This window comes from Lupinus angustifolius, chromosome LG19 (assembly GCF_001865875.1).
Source record: "Lupinus angustifolius cultivar Tanjil chromosome LG19, LupAngTanjil_v1.0, whole genome shotgun sequence".
Taxonomy (NCBI): domain Eukaryota; kingdom Viridiplantae; phylum Streptophyta; class Magnoliopsida; order Fabales; family Fabaceae; genus Lupinus; species Lupinus angustifolius.
In genome coordinates this window covers 759,290-779,134 of record NC_032027.1, presented here as the reverse complement: position 1 = coordinate 779,134, position 19,845 = coordinate 759,290, and the positions used below count along the sequence as shown (strand labels likewise).

Sequence of the window (19,845 nt, the reverse complement as noted above, 5' to 3'; positions counted from 1 at the left end):
CGTTTTTTGTCCATTAGAATTTGGCTTACATAATAGGATGATAGCTACTCCTATAACAAGATTTGCATTGTTTTTATTTAATTTTCAAAACATAGTAATTTAGTGTGCATTTTATGATTATGATATTTAGTATACAATGTGGATTAAGATTTGTGTTGTCACATTAACTATCATCACATCTCAATATATCATCTAGTTGAGAAAAAAAAGGGGGAAAACATTCATTAACTAATATTAACTACAAATATTTTTTAGTTTCAATTACAAGTCCCATTTTCCTAATATACTGGGACGTACCATGGATGGGTCTATAACTATATATAAATAACTAACATGATTGGTAAATACATATAACTTAAAACAATGCATTTTCTCTTCCCCTCTTTCATTTTTTGTCGTTGTGTTTTTCCCGATAGTTTCTCCCTTAGGCTTCGTTTACGAGTTGAGTTTTAAAAGGGAAGAAAGACTTCATAACTATCTCATGAGTATAGTTCATGACTCTGAAATCTTCATTTTCTCTTATTTCTCTTCCAAAATTCATCTCGTAAACAGACTCTTAGTAGCGTAATGGAGATTGTATAATTATGGGGAAGCAACAACACCAGGATAGCATAGTTAGCTAAGAAGACTAAACCACAAGAAATTATTACATGGTTATAGATTAATGGTCTTAGACACATTCAAACAATTAATTTTTTATAACTCATATAATTTTAACTTATTAATACATGATCAATTATTTAATGTGTCTAAAACCATTAACCCAAAACCATGCAATAATAATTTCTCTCTAAACAATGTTTCAATAATTATTCCACAAATGTGGCATACCAACTTCAGATAAGTAACTCTCTGAGCTTCCTTCTCCTAAGCTTGGTGACCCTTTAAGACTTTGGTTAGTTGAATTTCTTTCCATCTTTGTAAGTTGATTCAAAACAGCTGTTAACACTTGTTTGTCACATGAAAAAGGGTCTAAGTAAGAACCCAAATTTGTTGTTCCTACATAAGTAGTTGCAATATTGTTATTAACAACTAATTTTGAGTCCATAGTGGTTATGTTGTGGTGGTTGAAATTAAGAGGGTTGGTTTGGTTTTGAGAAAAAATGGAGAAGCAGGGCACTTGCTCATATTCAAGTGCATGATTTTGAGGTAATTGGTTATTAAAACTTATGTAAGAGTCCACTAATTGAGGAAGTGATGAAGATTCTGTGTCATCATAGCAACTTCCAATGCTAGGTTTTGCAATAACTTCTCTACTTTTATAGAACACCCTGCACAAAACCCAATCTTCTTCTATCTATGTAGAAGAATAAAAGGTGCAAATTGTTTTAATTAGAGTAAACCAAGTTGTGTAATGAATGAAACAATAGGTTATGAATGTGAAAGGAAAGAAATTTTAATAAAACATCAAATATTTTTCTTATATTAATGGTTGATATGGTATAACAATAATAATATTAATAATTTGGTCTATAACTTTATATATTGCCAACCAATTTGATTTCTAACACACACAAAATAAATAAGATTCTCATAGGGTCAAATTAATTGTTGGTGTATTGTTTTAGGGGCCAAATTGATATTGTGATCTCAAGCCTTAAATTGATTGATAATGTTGATTTTAGAGAATAAAACTTGTATAACTAAATTTGATATTAAATTGACATATCTTCATAATTGGTATATAACTATATATACAAATAAAAAACATCTAAAAAATATTTTGCCTATAACAAATCTCACACCCTATATATCTAAAGACCTTTATCTAGTGGGGTAATGTATTACTAAATCCTCAACATGACCAAAAGGTTAAAGATTCAATTCTTATGAACAACACTTATTATAAAAGATAATCATGTACCCAAAAAATATTAATTTCTTGTCCATAAAGTGAGGAATATTTTAGTAGTACCAAAAAAAATATTTCACAAACCCCTCCTAGTCTTTAATGGTAGGAGAAATTCGGTGCATTCAATTTCATATGCTTACATAAGGTTTTTGATAAAAATATTAAAGAGAATCTTCTTAGGTAAGCTACCCAATATTTTTTTGAAGTCACATTCTAGCCAATAGTCAGGTGAGACAAATTAATTTCGGTAGATAGCAAAACCATAATTGGAAAAGTCAAAAGCCTTAAAAGAAAATTTATTAACAATCACAAGTTGCCTCCCTGATTCATGCAAAGAAAAACTATTAAAATGCTATTAACATACATATAATAAATTATATTCTATAATTAATAGTACAAGGCTATGGTCACATTAGCTAATTATTACTGATTATAAAAATAAAAAATATAAACACACATTCTACCATTTATGTACTAACTATAATCGATTTTAAAGTGTAGTAATTATTAAATTCATAAAAAGTGATACATCTATTTTGGAAGATTTCTATCTCATGAAAGAGATTAATTAACTTCTTAGATGGAAAAATTGACCATTCCACCATTACTCAATTTTCCCAATTACCCAATGAAAAAATGTAACATAAAATACTTTGGGTAAGTGAATATAATTGAAATAAATAACTTTAGGTAACAAAAAACATAAATCCATTATATATATACCTTGGTAGAAGAAATATTAGAAGGTCTATGTGGAGGTTCAATGCGAAATTCATGCATGACCCATTCAGTTTTTCTCCCTTTTGGTGCTCTTCCTTCATAGAACACTAAAGTTTTCCTCATTCCAACAAGAGTACCTTTGAGTTTTATTGATCTATCTTTCCCTGTGGCTTTCCAATAACCTGAGGCTGTGGCACGATTTGTACGTAGCCCAGTTGCATATTTTCTATCTCTTTGTGTGTAGAAATACCACTCTTTCCCTCCTACACATGCTGTTTCTGAATCATAAAAAAAATACACCAATATTTCATCAATTATCATAGCACAAAACCATATGAAACTAGTGCTTGTAAATTAGTAAATGGCCTAGCAAAATGGAAGTTAACTTTTTATTGTCTAATTCATCACCATTATATATCATGCACAATTATAGATTAGTGAAGTTGCATGTTGGTAAGAATTGAAGCATATAATAAAAATGTGGAGTTATATTTATTATGTCAATGTTCTTGTTATTCCCAATTTCTCTTCTCCTATCCATTGAGCTCTATTATGGGACCATCTACTCTATTAGGAATCATGTGAGTTTAGTCAATAAGGTGTGAATAAATTTAGTGTAGAAACCAACTAGTTGAAAATAATGGTTCATGTTCACAATATTATCTCTTGCTAAACAATATTTTCTTTACTAACAATGACAATAATAAAATTAAGTTGATCAATTTAATAATTGTAATACTATATGGATGCAAATTATTGTACTCGGTATATATATATATATAGAGGTCCCCATATGATTTAGCATCTTCCATTAATTATTGTTGGTTCTTATTTGGGTTTCCCTATCAATTCTTTTTCAAAGGTGTATAAAATACAAAACTGATTACTCTGATTTCATTATCAAACAGTTGATACAATTTCCAAAATAATGTTAACTACGATCATACATGCATGGCCCACCACACCAAAGCATTAATATATGTTGACCAATTATATTAGAAATCTTCTTTGTCCTTTATTTAAATTTTAATACCTTGAGAATTAAAAAAAAGGTTCTACTTTGATATTAAAAAAAATGAATTTTTAAATGTTTTAGATTATTAGGATTAGAGAATAAAAGCCCACTGTTATTTTTATATTTTATCAAAATTGAAAGTGAATAAATTATTAGGAGTTGACGACTAATCACTAAAATGATAATAATTTAAAAATATGATCAAAACACAAATTCATATCCTGATTAATCTTGTCTTTGTAGCCATATACTTATATAAATAGTCTTACTCATCTCATATAAGTTAATGGTGTGGATCAATTTTTAACTCTAGATACCATAAAAATCACTTTTATTACAATAAAATGTGAAGAAAATGTAACCCAAAAAAAGTGTCAAAGGAAAAAAAGTTATACATAAAATATCAGCCTTTATTAGATGGTTAAATACACACAAGGTTCACCTCCTTTTGTAATCTAATTCCTAATCATGGTGAATGATATACCGATCTTTATATTTGTATTGAACTTTTTTTATGAGTTGTAATGAATTTGCATTTCTTGTATCCGTTTTTAATAGATTTTGGGTATAAAAAGTTGTATTATTATGACAATCACTATCAAACCCTTTATATTAGGATAAGTTTAATCTGTCAATTTAATCAAAAGAGCTTAGAAGGTGATACATATCCTATAGTTGTTTAGATAATACTACAGCATTCATAGCTAGCTATTAATTAACCTGAAACTGTTTGTAGATCACTTTTCATATAAACATTTACAACAGTAAATATTTCAAGAATAAAATTGAAAATCTCTTTGAGCTTAAGGATGATAAGATTCATATTTTTTTTTAAATATTAAAAGAAGAAGAAAACTACTTTATTGTCCTAAAAATATGTTAAATTTGCAAGAAATACGATCATCCAAATTAAAGTTTTGATACTGAATAAAAAAATTGGAAGATTTGTTATATCAAAAATTTACACGATCTAGTATACGAGACTTCTAACTAGCTAGTAAATCTAATATTATGACTATTTTTACCTTATAAATAATTTTAAAGTTTCTGGTTCGAATCTTTGATGTGTTGTTTTAGAAAATATGAGAGTTGTGAAGGAGAATATTAATATAAAGATAAAATTGTTTGTCTTATGATCTTATTAGTTTAATTTCTGAAAATAATTTATCTATTTATGAGGATAAATCTATATACATCTATCCTCCTATGTCATAGCTAATAGCTTATTGACTTTAATTACCAATTGACTCTCCTACATCTCATATATAGTATTTCTAAGACATTAGTGTTGTGTTCTAGTCTAGGAAAATGGAATTTAATTTAACCATCATAGGAATAATTTTGTGGTGAAGTGAATTCTTCAATGTCTTGTTATAATCACAATTGGTAGGTACCATTTCCCTATCAATCACACAAATAGTGCATACATGGATTGGAATCTTTTATAATCATTCATGCTGCTATCATTACCTCACCTATGGAGCCAAAGAAAAGAATCTTTGCCCTTATCATGTTTTGAAACAAAATAATAATATAAAAAAAATTAAAGTATCACCTCATTTGTACTTTACCAATCATAATAGCAAATTAATGAAGTATGTTCAATATTATTAACATATTGTGTGGTGCCATGAGATGAAGAAAACTACTGAAAATTTCTGATTCAATTTCATCACATCAAATTAAGAGTTTATTTTTTAATGACAAAATTAAAACCTATATGGTTATACATACATGCATATACAACTATTCATTTATGTCAGATTTTAATAGATATTTTGCTCTAATGAATAATACAATTATAGAAAGAAATTACCATGCCATGTATATATGAGGAAATTAATAGCTATATACAAAAGAATATTAATGCATGATGATGAGATGAAAGAATAAAAGAACTTACCAGGAATATCCCATGGCTCACACTTGTTAAGATCAACATCAATCATGAGAGAAGAATCACTATGAGTAACCTTCTTCATCAAATAATCACACACAAGTTCTTCATCTCTAGGATGAAACCTGAACCCAGGTGGAAGTTTTGCCTCTACCATGCTTATGTTACTCATTTTCTTTCAACAAAGATATATAGATAGGTAAATATGAGATAGAGAAAGTGAATAAAGAGAGAGGCTCAAGTTATAAGTGAGAAATGAGAGAGATCATAGAAAAAAGAGGACAAGAGAGGTGTATATATAAATAGGAGAGGGAGCATAAGGTGGGTAAGTCAACATATAATTAATTACCTTCAATGAGGGAGGGTGGGATTGTAATTAACTTTTTCTATATCTATAGAACAAAATATATATATATATATATATATATATATATATATATCATATTTAGTAGCGGAGAGTTTAATACTCGATAGATATGCTGATACATAACACTAATGTTTTTTAAGGATCTAGATTTGTCATTATCTTTAAATTAAAAAAAATAGAAAATTTATAAAATTATTATTTAAAAATAATAGTTCACATATGCACTTAAACATTGTAAAACAACCTGATCAACCAATTATGAAATTTACTTTCCTTTTTAACTGTTCTTTTAGCAAATAGATTTGTTTCCATGTATTTGTTTCTTTAAAAATATCAAGACAAAATTTATAATTATTTTTAAAACAATACCCTTATCCAATTTATATATTAAATGAATTTCCTTTTTTTAGAAAGAGGATGGATGACATGGAGTGACTAATCTCTTTAGGTTTTATTTGTAAAAACAACTAAACCAACCAATTCCGAAAATAGTGGTTTTGTTGTTTTTTATTTATTAATTACTCAATTACAATCCATACAATAACTTCTACACATTTTTGTTCACTAGCATTACTTAATTCTCGGCAATATTTTAACAATATTATACCATTCATGGGATATAAGGGTGTAATAAATTTTAGTTTTAGAATTACATTATTTAAATAGAAATAAAACTTTCAAGTTAATAAAAAAATTAATTTATTTTGTATTTTAAATTTATTTTTACTGAAATTGATTTTCACTAACCAAAATTGCAAAACAACAATGCATAAAATTGTCATTCAGTAACACTTTTAAGCATTATCCTTGTGAGGGAGTAGAATGGAGGGTTAGATTCAACATCATTTCCAAAGAGCTATAAAAATAGATATTTAACAATACCACTTGAAGTATTTTCAAATATTTCAATTTTACCACTAAAGTTTCACACACACATATATATATTTTATAGGCATTTAGTACAATATTATCTCCCTAATAATATATTTATATTTTCAACTTACATCACATCATCTATCTACATTTTAATTTATTATAATCACACATATCAAATTTTATATCTTTATTTTTTAATTTTACCAATATTAAATTTATTGAATAAAAAAATTGTTAGTAATATCCTTCAAAATAGTAGTAATAATAATTCATAAAATTATTTTGGTCAAGAGAAAATTTTACCCCTAAACTTTATGTTTTTTCCGGTAGTTAACATGAACTTATTTGTTGACAAAGTAGGTCCTCATATAGTGGTAATGTTAAATTACAATAGACCAAGAAAGAAACTATTATCCTAAGACTCATAATAATAATAATATTACAGTCAGTCTATGTTAGCCAATATTTATATTCAGAGGAAATCGTTATGAAAAAACACATTGATTGAGAAGAACATAAATAATTGTGAGAGTTAAAAGTGAGCAATATAATAATATTGGTGTTTCAAAAAATTAAAATTAAATAATATTGATCCGATAGTCGAAATCAAAACAAAATGAATATCTTAAAAAATTTCAATATTAGTATCCTTTTCTTATTCATATCTTATTATTCTCTTACTCATTTCTCTTACTACTCCAAAATCACCTTATACCTTTCCAAATTAAATTGGATGGAGATGAAAAGCTAATAGTTAAAATGGTAAATCAACCTGTTCCTCTATATTTTCAAATACATCTCTATAATTTAAAACATTTTGTTAGCTCTTTTTAATATTTTTAATAGAGCTCACTTGCTAATAACCTTAAGACCATGTTAATGTACAATTACAATCATCTCCATTCTCAAAGTTATTTTATGTGACACATTTCAAATAATAAATTATAAAATTATGATAATGATAATTTAATTATTCTTTTAATATAGTAAGTCATTCAGAAATATTACAAGTGTAGAAGCTAATTAAAAACTTTCACATTATAAGAAATGACAAAAAATATTTTAACATAATAAAAATAAAGATAATTGGATAATAACTAGAGTTGACACAAGAAGCATCTATATAAGAATAGAGGGAGGGTTCACTACGTGATGAGTGATGACAAATGTCATTCATTTTAGTTTTGTCTACTTTTAATAGATCTCTCTTTCCTCTATATTAATTTATTATTCTTTTTTTATTTATCTTCACCATAAATTAATGGAATTTATTACATACTTTTGGCCCTAAACTAGTCATAAATAATCTGATTTTTTTAATGTTGTTTTCCAATTGGTTGTTGATAAGCTGGCATCCATAAGATTTTTATTGACTGCCCTTTATTTATAACAAAACTATATGACCTATTTTTATAAATTTGGATTATGATGGGCTATAGACTAAATAAATAGTAAATAATTCATATGTGTAATATCTATATAATGTTAGTATAAAAATTATAATACGGTTATTACAGTATTCATCTTTTAGTTATATTTTTTCTAAAAGTTAAAAATGATCAAATATAAAAGATAGATAATACAATAATAATATATAAAACTCATATAGCAGCTATTAGTACATACATTTTTTTTCTAATAAATTATATCATATGAAGACAAACTATATCCTAAAGAGTATTTTATGCTTAAATCTAGGAGGGTAGAGGAGTTAGGACGTTAGGTGATCAATTTCGTCATCAAAATATAAAAATGGGTAAACACAAAAACTTTCAATTCTTTTTTAAGATACCGCCATCAACATGGTTTCATTAACTCATTAATTCAAATTACAATATCAACCCAACAATTAACAAAGGTAACTCTAATTTATTACGGTTTTATTGTTCTAAGATTAATGACTATTGAGATACTCAAAAGAGATATATAACTTTTCAATGAAACATTTTTTAGGTCCTTAACACTTGTCCATGTTTAACAAAACCGGTTTTTTTAATTCAACAACAAGTACAAACTCTTATTCGGCGCAAATTAATTCGTGGGTAGTAAATTATATCCATATCCCTTTATGAAAGAAACTCATATTTTGAGTAACTCTTGGGAATGAGAAAGCAATCAATCAAAAATCCCTTATGGTACAAAGATAAAGTTGATATAACAGGATAAGATTTCATCTGAGTCTTTAACTAAACAAATATCAATATTTAATATAAGGATTAATATTTGTTTGAAAAAGTAACCACTAAAAAAATTCAAAAATAAATGATCCATTATATTTAGCCTTACATGTTGCGGCACCATTTAGGGAAGAAAGCAGTGCCAGACTTTACTTAGGACAAGTGGGGCAACTACCTCCTTAAATTTTTACTTCAAATTTATTAAAATATTTTGTTATTTTTACCTAAAACTAAATGGTGTCTTCATAAAAATACTTCTTGAGCTTACAATTATCTTCAATTAATTTATAGATTGATAAATATGTACAGCGCAATTTATGTTGTTCTTCTAAAATAGATTATGAGGACATATATAGATGTTGATAATTCTTATAATACTATGATTTCATTTTAATTCATAATAATTTTATATTTATAAAATAGGTTATGAGGATCACACATTGCGCTTTTGTCAAACTATATAGCAAAAGTTCTAAAATTATAAAGATTTTTATAAATGATTTAATATTGATAACATATTTATTTTATGTTCAAATATCTTGGAAAAAGTCCTAAGATTTTATTCATGTTTGAATACTCAATCTATGGATTAAGTGCAACTTTAACAATATCGTCTTAACTTAAATATTACGGTTTAACAACTACATAAAGATCATTTACATCAACAGAGACAAGTAAGCAAAATTGCATAGTAAGATAGAGGATGATTAATTTCTTGCACATAACATGATAATTTATATATTGAAATTGAAATAGTTGAAAATTTTGTTTTTAATTCAATCATCGATCAGTTTAAGTCTTAAAATGATGAAAAATGACATTTTAAATAAACGTACATTTTCTTTAATGTCTATTATTGTCAATTATTATTATTTAGAATTAATGTTATTTTGAAACTTTAAAATATTTATGTAAATATTTTGTGTGACTCAATTAATCTTAATTATATATTGTATATAATTTTAATCTTGATAAAATTTCAAAAATTACCAAATAATGGGTGAAAATAATTTTTTGAATCAATTATTTCTTGTTATCTTGGAATTTTCATTTTTTCCATTTTTTAAAACTTAAAAGATTAGTGAGAAAAAATTGAGTGTTTCAATTTCAATGATTTGATAAATGACTCCTTGGAATAAATATTGTAACACCTCATTTATGTCATGCGACCTCCCAGACCCATACATATACTGAGCATGTCACAGTAACATCTTAGTTATGTTTTTTTTAGCAAAAGAGGGTAGTTCCCTCCCAAAATTTATTTATAGAAAGTTACTAACCGAAAAAACAGACTGAAACATGTCTAAATTTGTAGTTGAACATTCCCAACCGATTCCTATTACAATCGTGAATAATGAAGTTAGGAATTGAATTCCATATTGTGTCCCTTTTTTATTCTAAACCAAAAGAAGCCAATTTATCGGCACAAGAATTTCCCTCACGATAGATATGCATGATTTTGAAATCCATTGATTGGAGTCTCTTATTGCACTTGTACCATTCATTTGTCAACTTCCAAGGAGGCTTTGATTTGCCACTAAAAATGTCAAGAAGCACCATGGAGTCACATTCAAGCCAAAGCCTAAACCAACCTCTCTTGAAGGCTAAGTTGATTGCCTTGATTGTTGAGTGTAATTCAACATAAAGGGCATTTTGGATGCCCAAGTAATTAGCAAAACCAACCAAAAAGAAGCCATTATGGTCCCTGAAAATCCCTCCACCACCTGAGTGAGTGACCAGGAGAGCCATGAGCAACCCCATCCGTGTTGACTTTAATCCAGCCAAGAGGGGGGACCAGTTGACTTCAATGATCCTAGGAGCCTTGACGGGATGAATATCAATTGAGAATCTCTTAAGGATGATGAGATCATTTAAAGCAGGAGTGGCATAGGCAGAAGAAGAGTTTTCAGACATTATTGTATCTCTAACAATTCTTGCAATTGCTGAAGATATAGGAACTTTGACACTCTCAAATCTAGCCTGGTTTCTGTAAAACCATATTGTAAAAATAAAAAATTTAGATTATACAATCATATATTCATTATTAAGGTTAAGAGTTAATTAATGTATTATTACTTAAGAAAGTCACATGCATTAGTTTTTAATATTGTTCTTTCAAATAAAATTAAAAGACATATTAATTGTTTTTATTTATCACAATAACAATTTAGAATAGATATGTACACTCAGAACATAAGAATTTTAGTTTTTATATTGTCATTGTATTTCTATAATTCAAAATTAATCATAATTTACTTTTTTGGGTACAAATAAATGTAAGTGAAAATGGATGGTAAATGATATATTAATGATATAAAAATCTTTAGATTGATAATACCTAGATATTATACTCATAATAATATTTTTTTACTTGAATCACATTTTCTATATAGATATATGTGTGCAACTTTTTTTATATCTACCGAAAAACTATAATTGGCAAATGTAAAAACAACAAAATTAAACTCATAAAAATACCTTATAAATATGATCCATAATAATTCAATATAGTTAGGTCATTGTCTTAGAGATGAAATCTCATGTTCCAAAATGCGTGTTACTCAATGTATCATAATTTGTGATTGACAAAAAAATATTTAATTATTAATTTTCAACTTCAATATATTTTTTCGGAAATCATAAAAAATATGTTCTCGTGTGAAGATACATGTCAATATATTGTTATGCATCAAAAGAAAAAAAAAGTTAGTCTGTATAAGGAAACAAGAAAGAAATTCATCCTATGGATTTGATTGATAATGTTTTAGAAGTGACACCGACAAATATTCAATTGGGTAGATTGAAATCCAAATAAAAAGTTGCTTCATATATGCTCAAACTACATTTGCTACAGCATATAGGCCAGGTAGATACAGCCACACGTGAATTTGATTTTCAGTGCAACTTTTATTTTTATTTCCTCTAAGTCAACTTAATTGACAAATTAATGCTACCAAGATTTCAAATTCAATCCAGAAACATAGAAGAGAAGATTGGATCTATATAATATTTATTATAATTGAAGTCACCAAGAAAATATAAATATTGGTGGAATAATATAAAAACAATGAATAGTGGGATTAGAGAGTTGGATGTGAGGTTTGGCAAAGAGGACAATTGGATACAAACTTGACTATTTGATTTTTTTTATGATTAGGTAATTACAGGTTCCTCTTTTTAGGTATTGAATTTTGATGAGAGGGTCAAGTGTGTGATTAATGTCTTCATGGATAGGGTAGTAGTGTGGTTTTCTAAAGAAATTTGGTGTTGAATGCAATAGTTTAGGAGATAAATTAAATTGTTGGATGGATAGTTTTATAATTTTTTTTTATAAATTAAATTGTAACAAAAAATTAACTTAAGTTTGAATAGAATAATTTAAAAATAAATTATCTTTTCACTCTACCAAAAATATGACATATATTCTATTTAGTTTTTTATCGAATATTATATTTATTCTTTCATTAAAATTAAATATTACTGACGTATCGACCTATTATAAGTGAACAGAACCTAACTTATGTCGTTATCATCTTCAACCTCAAGTTTGAATATTGACTGTACAAATGGTCATAGATTAGGAAGATGGTTTCTTTTGTGATTTACTATAATTAAATACAATAATTGATTTCTATGTAATAAGGGTTGAACCTTGATCATTACTAATATCTTATCTCACAGATTAATAAAAATATAAAACAACCCTCCCACTTTTTCATTCAATGCAATGAAATTCTAGTCCTTTACATTCTTATCAAACTTTAGCACTTTAATTTTCTGAGCTTTTACTTTCCAGATTCTTTAAACTTGAACCCTTTACTTTCAAACCTTTTACATTCAAACCTAATTTCTTGAAAATCCCTTTATTTTTCAAAACATAAGGACTTCATTTGTAATTTTCCATTATTTTTTGAACAAGACAATCACATAAACTTGTGAAAGCCTACAAATTTCAGATTTCATGTTAAAACATAAATTTCAACCCTTACAATTTTTCACTATCAACAATCATACAATAAGAAAATAGTGCATGTTTCGTTATATGTTATAGTCTTTGCAGTTCTAAAGAGTTGGGTTTTGAAGTTTACGAACACATAACATATTTTCTATGACTCAAATTCAATCCAATGATTCAAAAATTAACAATAATGCATGCATATATAATACTAGCTAGTGCACGTTTATACTAGACTTAGCCTATCAATTCATGCACATAGTACTTGATTTTCAGAAAAGATGGATTCTACAACATTGGGTGGGGCCACTTTTTTTTGGTTTCCCACATGTTTCCTCGTACTGGAGGTAATCCTATCCGAGCCGGGAACATCCACAGATACGTGGGCCAACTCTCCCAACGGACATTTTTTCCACCACAACACTCGAACCCGAGACCTTGCTTAAAGAGAATCAAGCATGTACCACTTGAACCAACGTCCGTTGGTAGGGTGGGGCCACTTGAGTGTATAACCAAGTAAAGTTTGGTTAAGTTATGAGAATTTGAATATAAATAATTACAATGTACTTTTGAGCAAACTCAACATCAACGCATGTCTTAACTATTCTAGGACCTACCATTTGCATGTGAGCATTATCAAGATGAATGAGGGAAAACGTGAAGCTTGTTCTTTTAAAGAAAGTAGGCCATCACTAAATATGTTATGTGATAATTCAATATATAGTTTTAGTCCTTATAATTTATTATTTTTGGATTTGATCCTTATATATTCCAAAAGTTTAGTTTTAGTTCCTAGAAATTGTTAACAACTAACATTAATCAACAACAACAAGTGACACATGTCATTCTAATTAATGATGAAATTAATAATAACTAAAAATAAAACAATCAACAATGTAAGGACCAAAAACTAAGAAAATATTGGAGAGCTGAAATCCAATTTACCTATATTTGTAGGATAATATAATTGGTATGGCATGTTGATATTAGGGAAAGTTTTAAGAAAATTCAATATTATGTGATTGTTAGTGAAAGAGTGCTTGCCCACTACTTAAAGATTTCACACATCCATATATGAAATATGGAGTATAGAGAGGAAAACATTATTTTTACACTTGTTTTTAAGGATAAAAATATAATTATAAATGTAAATAAAATTATAAAATTGTAATTTTTATTTTATTTTTTTTCATTGTTTTGCACATACTCTGAAATATGGTATCCACTTATGTACGTTCACCAAACTGAGCTACAATAAATCAAACTTACCATTAACAACTAGTGGTATGTTAACAAATTAATAAATTATATTATCATTCTTTAATTAAATTCATGCAAAATATATTATCACTCGTGCGAATACACGAGTATCCTACTAGTTAATGAGAGAAAGAGAGGCCACTCTTGTTTCAATGTAAATCACATAAGGGTGTGGTAACTATTCAAACTTTAAACAAAAATGTTCAAAAATAAGATTAACCAATTATAATCAGGCCTCGAGTATCTAATACAAAATCATGATTTGCACAAAAAGAATCTCAGAAGAATGTGACATAGTCAATAAAAGATAATAATCATTGCAAAGTATATGTATAGCCGCACTGAAATAATAATCATTAAAGGTTATACATGAATGAAAGTCCAATTTTGGAAAACAATGGTGCACAATTATCTAGAAACATATCCAAATGTCCAAATCCAATTGCTATATTAAATCTCATATACTTTAGATATTTTAGTTCACATAAGTGCACCATGAAATTCATTGTATGTAACATGCAAATACAGTTAGATACTTAGATTCCATTCAAACCTGAATGAATGAAATTTTGACTAATGAGAGTGATATTGTGTCTATCTGAAACCACTGAAGAGCCTTTCCTATCTTTTCAACAAGATATATGCATCATACATAATGTAGTTCTAGTCATTCTTCTTTTCATTGATGGCAACATTTCATGGCATTTTGCTTGGAATCACCATCAAAATTGACAGAAGAAAATTCACCAAAACCATAAAACTACAAATTTCTTTGTACCATGGACACATGGGATGCTATGCTACTGCCACATGTAACTTAGTTGCCCATATTCTAAGGGCAACAAAAATTTAGTTCATCAATAATGACCAGATGTTTAAACTTTAAACTTGGTGCAATGCCACATAACCCTAAACCAAAATTTTGACCCGATATATGACATAAGTGTAATATTTATACATTCTCATTATAAAGATTTATATACAAACAATAAATCTTGAATGATTAATGATATAGTGACATTGTTAAGAAATTCTTACACCGTTAATATATACATTTTTTCATCTAAATATTATATACATTTATATTATCTCTCATGTGTTTTTATCTTTTTATTGTACATGTTTCCCTTTAAGATATGGAAAAAAGCACTGAACTTTATATTTGTGTCCAACTTTTGATGTGAAAAAAGCATTAACTAATGCCAAAAAAAGGCTTCATAATTTTTGTGTATTAATTGCCTTTCCAACATTTACAACCACTATTGACAAAGAAAAGGTTACCACCTATGCATATATGACTTTTGATAAAGAAGTTACACATAACAACCCAAAATGGGTAATTATTAATATTTCCTAATTGCTTTGAAGAACTTAAACACACACAACTTAGAAAATGGTGTGGTTCATCATCATGCCAACACATACAGTTCCACCCATTAAACCAAAAATCGGATCACGACAATAATGAAACAGATAAAAATATTGTAAGAATCATAATATTGTGTAGAAGATATTACTTGTAATTAAAATAGCCAACTATATTGTCCATGCAAAATGCAGTTATCTAATTCAAACTATCACATCTGATTATGAGATTAAGTTAAGAGAGGCAACAATGTCTAGCACATAGATACAGTCTAAGAGGAATATACTCTAAAGCATATAATAAGTCAAAGCCAAAAATATAAACCTACTTGATCACGTCTTGTAATAATATCAGGCTCAGAAATAGTTATGAAACACATAATCACATCATGATTACTATATGACAAAATTAATGATAGTTTCATTTATTAGATATCTCGTTTCAAATTACATATCCATAATTTCATCATTTGTAACGGTTAATCTTCAACAACCTATATGGGAGGTGAATGTAAAATGTCAAAATAAATATATAAAAACATTAACATGGAATAAACATAAGTCTGAAAATCCAACGTTTGATTCTGCTACAAAAGAAAATCAAACCTAGGAATGGACCTTAATCAAATATTGTAGTCCTACAAAATTAACAACTTAAGGAATTAAAAAGTAAAAAACTATGCCTCTCACTGTTTCTAGTTCCTACACTTAAAAACATTTTAAAATGATTATTATAACTCCAAATTAGAAGACATCACCTGCACAAGAATACAAATCCAACCCATCACATCCCACCAAACCCTAACTCTATCATATGAAATATAAGAAAAATGTTATATATGACAAGAAAATATATATGCACAAATAGCGTAGGAGTTCTATACATTGTTACTCTATTATTCATTGTTTATGTTTAATTATTATTGACTCTTAACATTACATAGATATTATACTTATTATATATACCTAATAGGAATCCTATCTAACAGCAACCACTAGATAAAAGCCAAAATGTTTTAACTCTTGCTTGAAACTGTTGCTCTTTACACATATAAGCCTTGCTTCAAACAATATTTTTTTCTTAGTTTCATCTTCTAGTGTTTTATTATCAGATTTTCTAAATGGTTAAACAACTCAAAATAACAAATTTTAAACTGAAGGTTAGTTTTAATCTGTGGAACTTATAAGCTATAAGGTCACTTTTATATGGGACTTTATCTTCAAGAAACTCTTGTATCAAAACATCCACTATAGAATTCTATGTATTTATATTCTGCAAATAATATTATCAATAAGCACCAGTGGTCTAGTGGTAGAATAGTACCCTGCCACGGTACAGACCCGGGTTCGATTCCCGGCTGGTGCATTTTAGAATTTTCATGTGTTTTTCACTAACGTAGTCTTATTACCAAAGTTGTAATTTTTTTGATTATTTACTCTTCATTTGATTCATTATTATGGTTATTAATCGATTCTTAAGAAAATCAAAACATCATAATCCGTGTACCAAAAGTTAGAAAAATACAGAAGGTGATTGTATGTATTTAGCTTTTTGTAACTCACTTAAATATAATCACTTTTTCTAACTCGTAAAAGTGGCTCCCTCTGTTCCAACCAACATCTCATCTCACCTGGGCCACAAGCTCGTTAAGGCAGCATTAAATGTGGGAGATTTTAAACGTGCCCACCAACTGTTTGATAATATTCATCAACCACACCCCATTACTTGTTCCACATTGATTTCAGCTTTCACCACTCATGGACTTACAAATGAGGCTATCAATGTTTATACTTCGTTGCGGGCACGTCGAATCAAACTCGATAAGTTCGTGTTCGTAGCAGCTGCTAAGGCTTCTGGCACATCTAGTGATTTGTCTAGAGTCAAGGAGGTTCATGATGATGCAATTCGATGCGGGATGATGTCTGATGTTTTTTTAGGCAATGCGTTGATCCATGCCTATGCTAAATGTAAATGTGTTGAGGCTGCAAGGTGTGTTTTTGATGATTTAGTTGTGAAGGATGTTGTCTCATGGACCTCGTTGTCATCATGCTATGTTAATTGTGGATTGCCTGGGCGAGGGTTGGCTATTTTTCGCGAAATGGGTTTCAATGGGGTGAAGCCGAATTCGGTGACTGTGTCTAGCATTTTGCCTGCATGCTCGGAGTTGAAAGATTTGAATTCGGGAAGAGCAATTCATGGATTTGCAATGAGACATGGGATGGTAGAAAATTTGTTTGTTTGCAGTGCACTTGTAAGCATGTATGCAAGGTGTCTAAGTGCAAAACAAGCTCGGATAGTATTTGATTGGATGCCACATCGAGATGTTGTGTCTTGGAATGGAGTTTTGACAGCATACTTCTCAAACAAAAAATATGATGAGGGTCTTGACCTATTTTCCCAAATGAGTAAAGAAGGAGTCAAAGCAGATGTAGCAACATGGAATGCTGTTATTGGTGGATGCATGGAGAATGGGCAAACAGAGACGGCACTGGAGATGCTTAGGAAGATGCAAAATATAGGATTTAAACCTAATCAGATAACAATTAGCAGTATCTTACCAGCTTGTTCTATTTTAGAAAGCTTAACAATGGGCAAGGAGGTACACTGCTATGTCTTTAGGCATCGGTTAATTTCGGACTTGACTAGCGCAACGGCTTTAGTATATATGTATGCTAAATGTGGTGACTTGAATCTTTCAAGGAGTGTCTTTGATATGATGCCCAGAAAGGATGTTGTTGCTTGGAACACAATGATCATTGCAAATGCTATGCATGGGAATGGAAAAGAAGCGCTTCTGCTCTTTGAGAACATGCTACGGTTAGGGGTCAAACCTAATTCTGTTACTTTTACTGGTGTTATGTCTGGCTGTAGCCACTCAAGACTAGTGGAGGAAGGCCTCCGGATCTTTAATTCAATGGGTAGGGATCACTCGGTGGAAGCTGATGCTAGTCACTATTCATCTATGGTTGATGTCTTCAGCCGTGCTGGTCGCCTCGATGAGGCATATGAGTTCATACAGAGAATGCCTATGGAACCAACTGCTAGTGCTTGGGGAGCACTTCTTGGTGCCTGTAGAGTTTATAAGAACGTGGAGTTGGCTAAAATTTCAGCCAAGAGGCTATTTGAGATCGAGCCCCACAACCCTGGAAATTATGTTTCGTTATTCAATATCCTTGTTAATGCTAAATTGTGGAGTGAGGCTTCAGAAACAAGAATATTGATGAAAAAGAAAGGAATTACAAAATCTCCAGGATGTAGTTGGCTTCAAGTGGGAAACAAAGTTCACACTTTTGTTGTTGGAGACAAAAGTAATATGGAGAGTGATAAAATCTACAAGTTCTTGGAGGAGTTGGGTGTGAAAATGAAATTGGCTGGGTATAAGCCTGATACTGATTATGTTCTGCAAGATATTGATCCGGAAGAAAAAGCTGAGAGTCTTTGCAACCATAGTGAGAAGCTTGCTGCTGCATTTGGGATACTTAACTTGAATGGAAAGTCATCTATACGCGTTTTTAAGAATTTGAGAATATGTGGTGATTGTCACAATGCCATTAAGTACATGTCTAAGATTGTTGGCGTGACGATCATCGTCAGGGACTCCTTGAGGTTTCATCATTTCATAAATGGAAATTGTTCGTGTCACGACTTATGGTGATGATTTGAATCAGGTTATCGGGTTTATGGTCTGAATAATCCTATCTGAATTTGTCATCTCAAAAGATGGAAAAGCAAAGTCCAAATGAACAACCACCACAGTTTTTGGCTTCCATTGCACTTGTTATTGCTGAGTTATTGTGTTTCTGTCATTAGAAACAGAAAATTGTGAGTAATATTTACTCTTCTGAGTCAGATAAAGAAATTTTGCAGGAGTGATTATTCTGCTAGATGCTTCAGTTGTAGGAATAGATTGTAATGCATTATTATAAGTTGAAATTACCTTTTCATAATGGTATAAAATTTCATAGTACTGGCCTTTGTATTCTTAGAAATATGGTTAATGTAGTTGGTTTTTACTCTCTGATGTATCTTTTCTTTTGTAATATTATGTCTATGCTTAGGTTTATTGCAATTGCATAATGATATTAGTTCATGAAAATGTAGAATGGAAGAACTTGATTGATATATAATTAAGTATTTTGTCTATGTTGGAATTATTGACCTTCATATAGGAAAAATTTCTTTGGTCTTTTTGAATTGATTTTTGTATAAGTCACATTTTATGAAAAATATTTATGAAGGATTCTTTTTAAACCTATGATGTCTTTTATACTTCTATTGATAAGATTAAATTAATGATTTTGTAAAGTTACATAATTCAAAAAAGATAATCATACAAGTTATGGATTTAAGTTTTTGAGGT

At 29.0% G+C, this 19,845-nt stretch overlaps 2 protein-coding genes and 1 non-coding gene across 3 annotated transcripts; 2 read left to right on the top strand and 1 right to left on the bottom strand.

Moving 5' to 3' along the window:
* On the bottom strand, positions 201 to 5,766 carry LOC109333701 (NAC domain-containing protein 21/22-like). The gene is made up of 3 exons (XM_019569253.1): positions 5,491 to 5,766; positions 2,576 to 2,850; positions 201 to 1,297 (listed from the first exon to the last, which is right to left on the bottom strand). The coding sequence occupies exons 1-3, from the start codon at positions 5,654 to 5,656 to the stop codon at positions 803 to 805; spliced, it is 936 nt and encodes a 311-aa protein (XP_019424798.1). The 5' UTR covers positions 5,657 to 5,766; the 3' UTR covers positions 201 to 802.
* Positions 16,780 to 16,850, top strand: TRNAG-GCC. Its single transcript has one exon. It is a non-coding gene; the product is annotated as a tRNA-Gly (tRNA).
* On the top strand, positions 17,071 to 19,473 carry LOC109334414 (pentatricopeptide repeat-containing protein At1g20230-like; the record flags this gene model as incomplete). The annotated part of the gene is made up of 1 exon (XM_019570180.1): positions 17,071 to 19,473. A coding segment is annotated over one exon (2,070 nt), but the record flags the coding sequence as incomplete, so codon positions are not given.

What these genes read in the sequence shown, in the direction of transcription:
- LOC109333701 (XM_019569253.1), bottom strand. Translation starts at nt 5,656, where the DNA reads ATGAGTAACATAAGCATGGTAGAGGCAAAACTTCCACCTGGGTTCAGG. An exon ending in TGAGCCATGGGATATTCCTG is followed by an intron (nt 2,851 to 5,490) that starts GTAAGTTCTTTT and finishes TTTATGATTCAG; the next exon opens with AAACAGCATGTGTAGGAGGG. An exon ending in CTAATATTTCTTCTACCAAG is followed by an intron (nt 1,298 to 2,575) that starts GTATATATATAA and finishes TCTTCTACATAG; the next exon opens with ATAGAAGAAGATTGGGTTTT.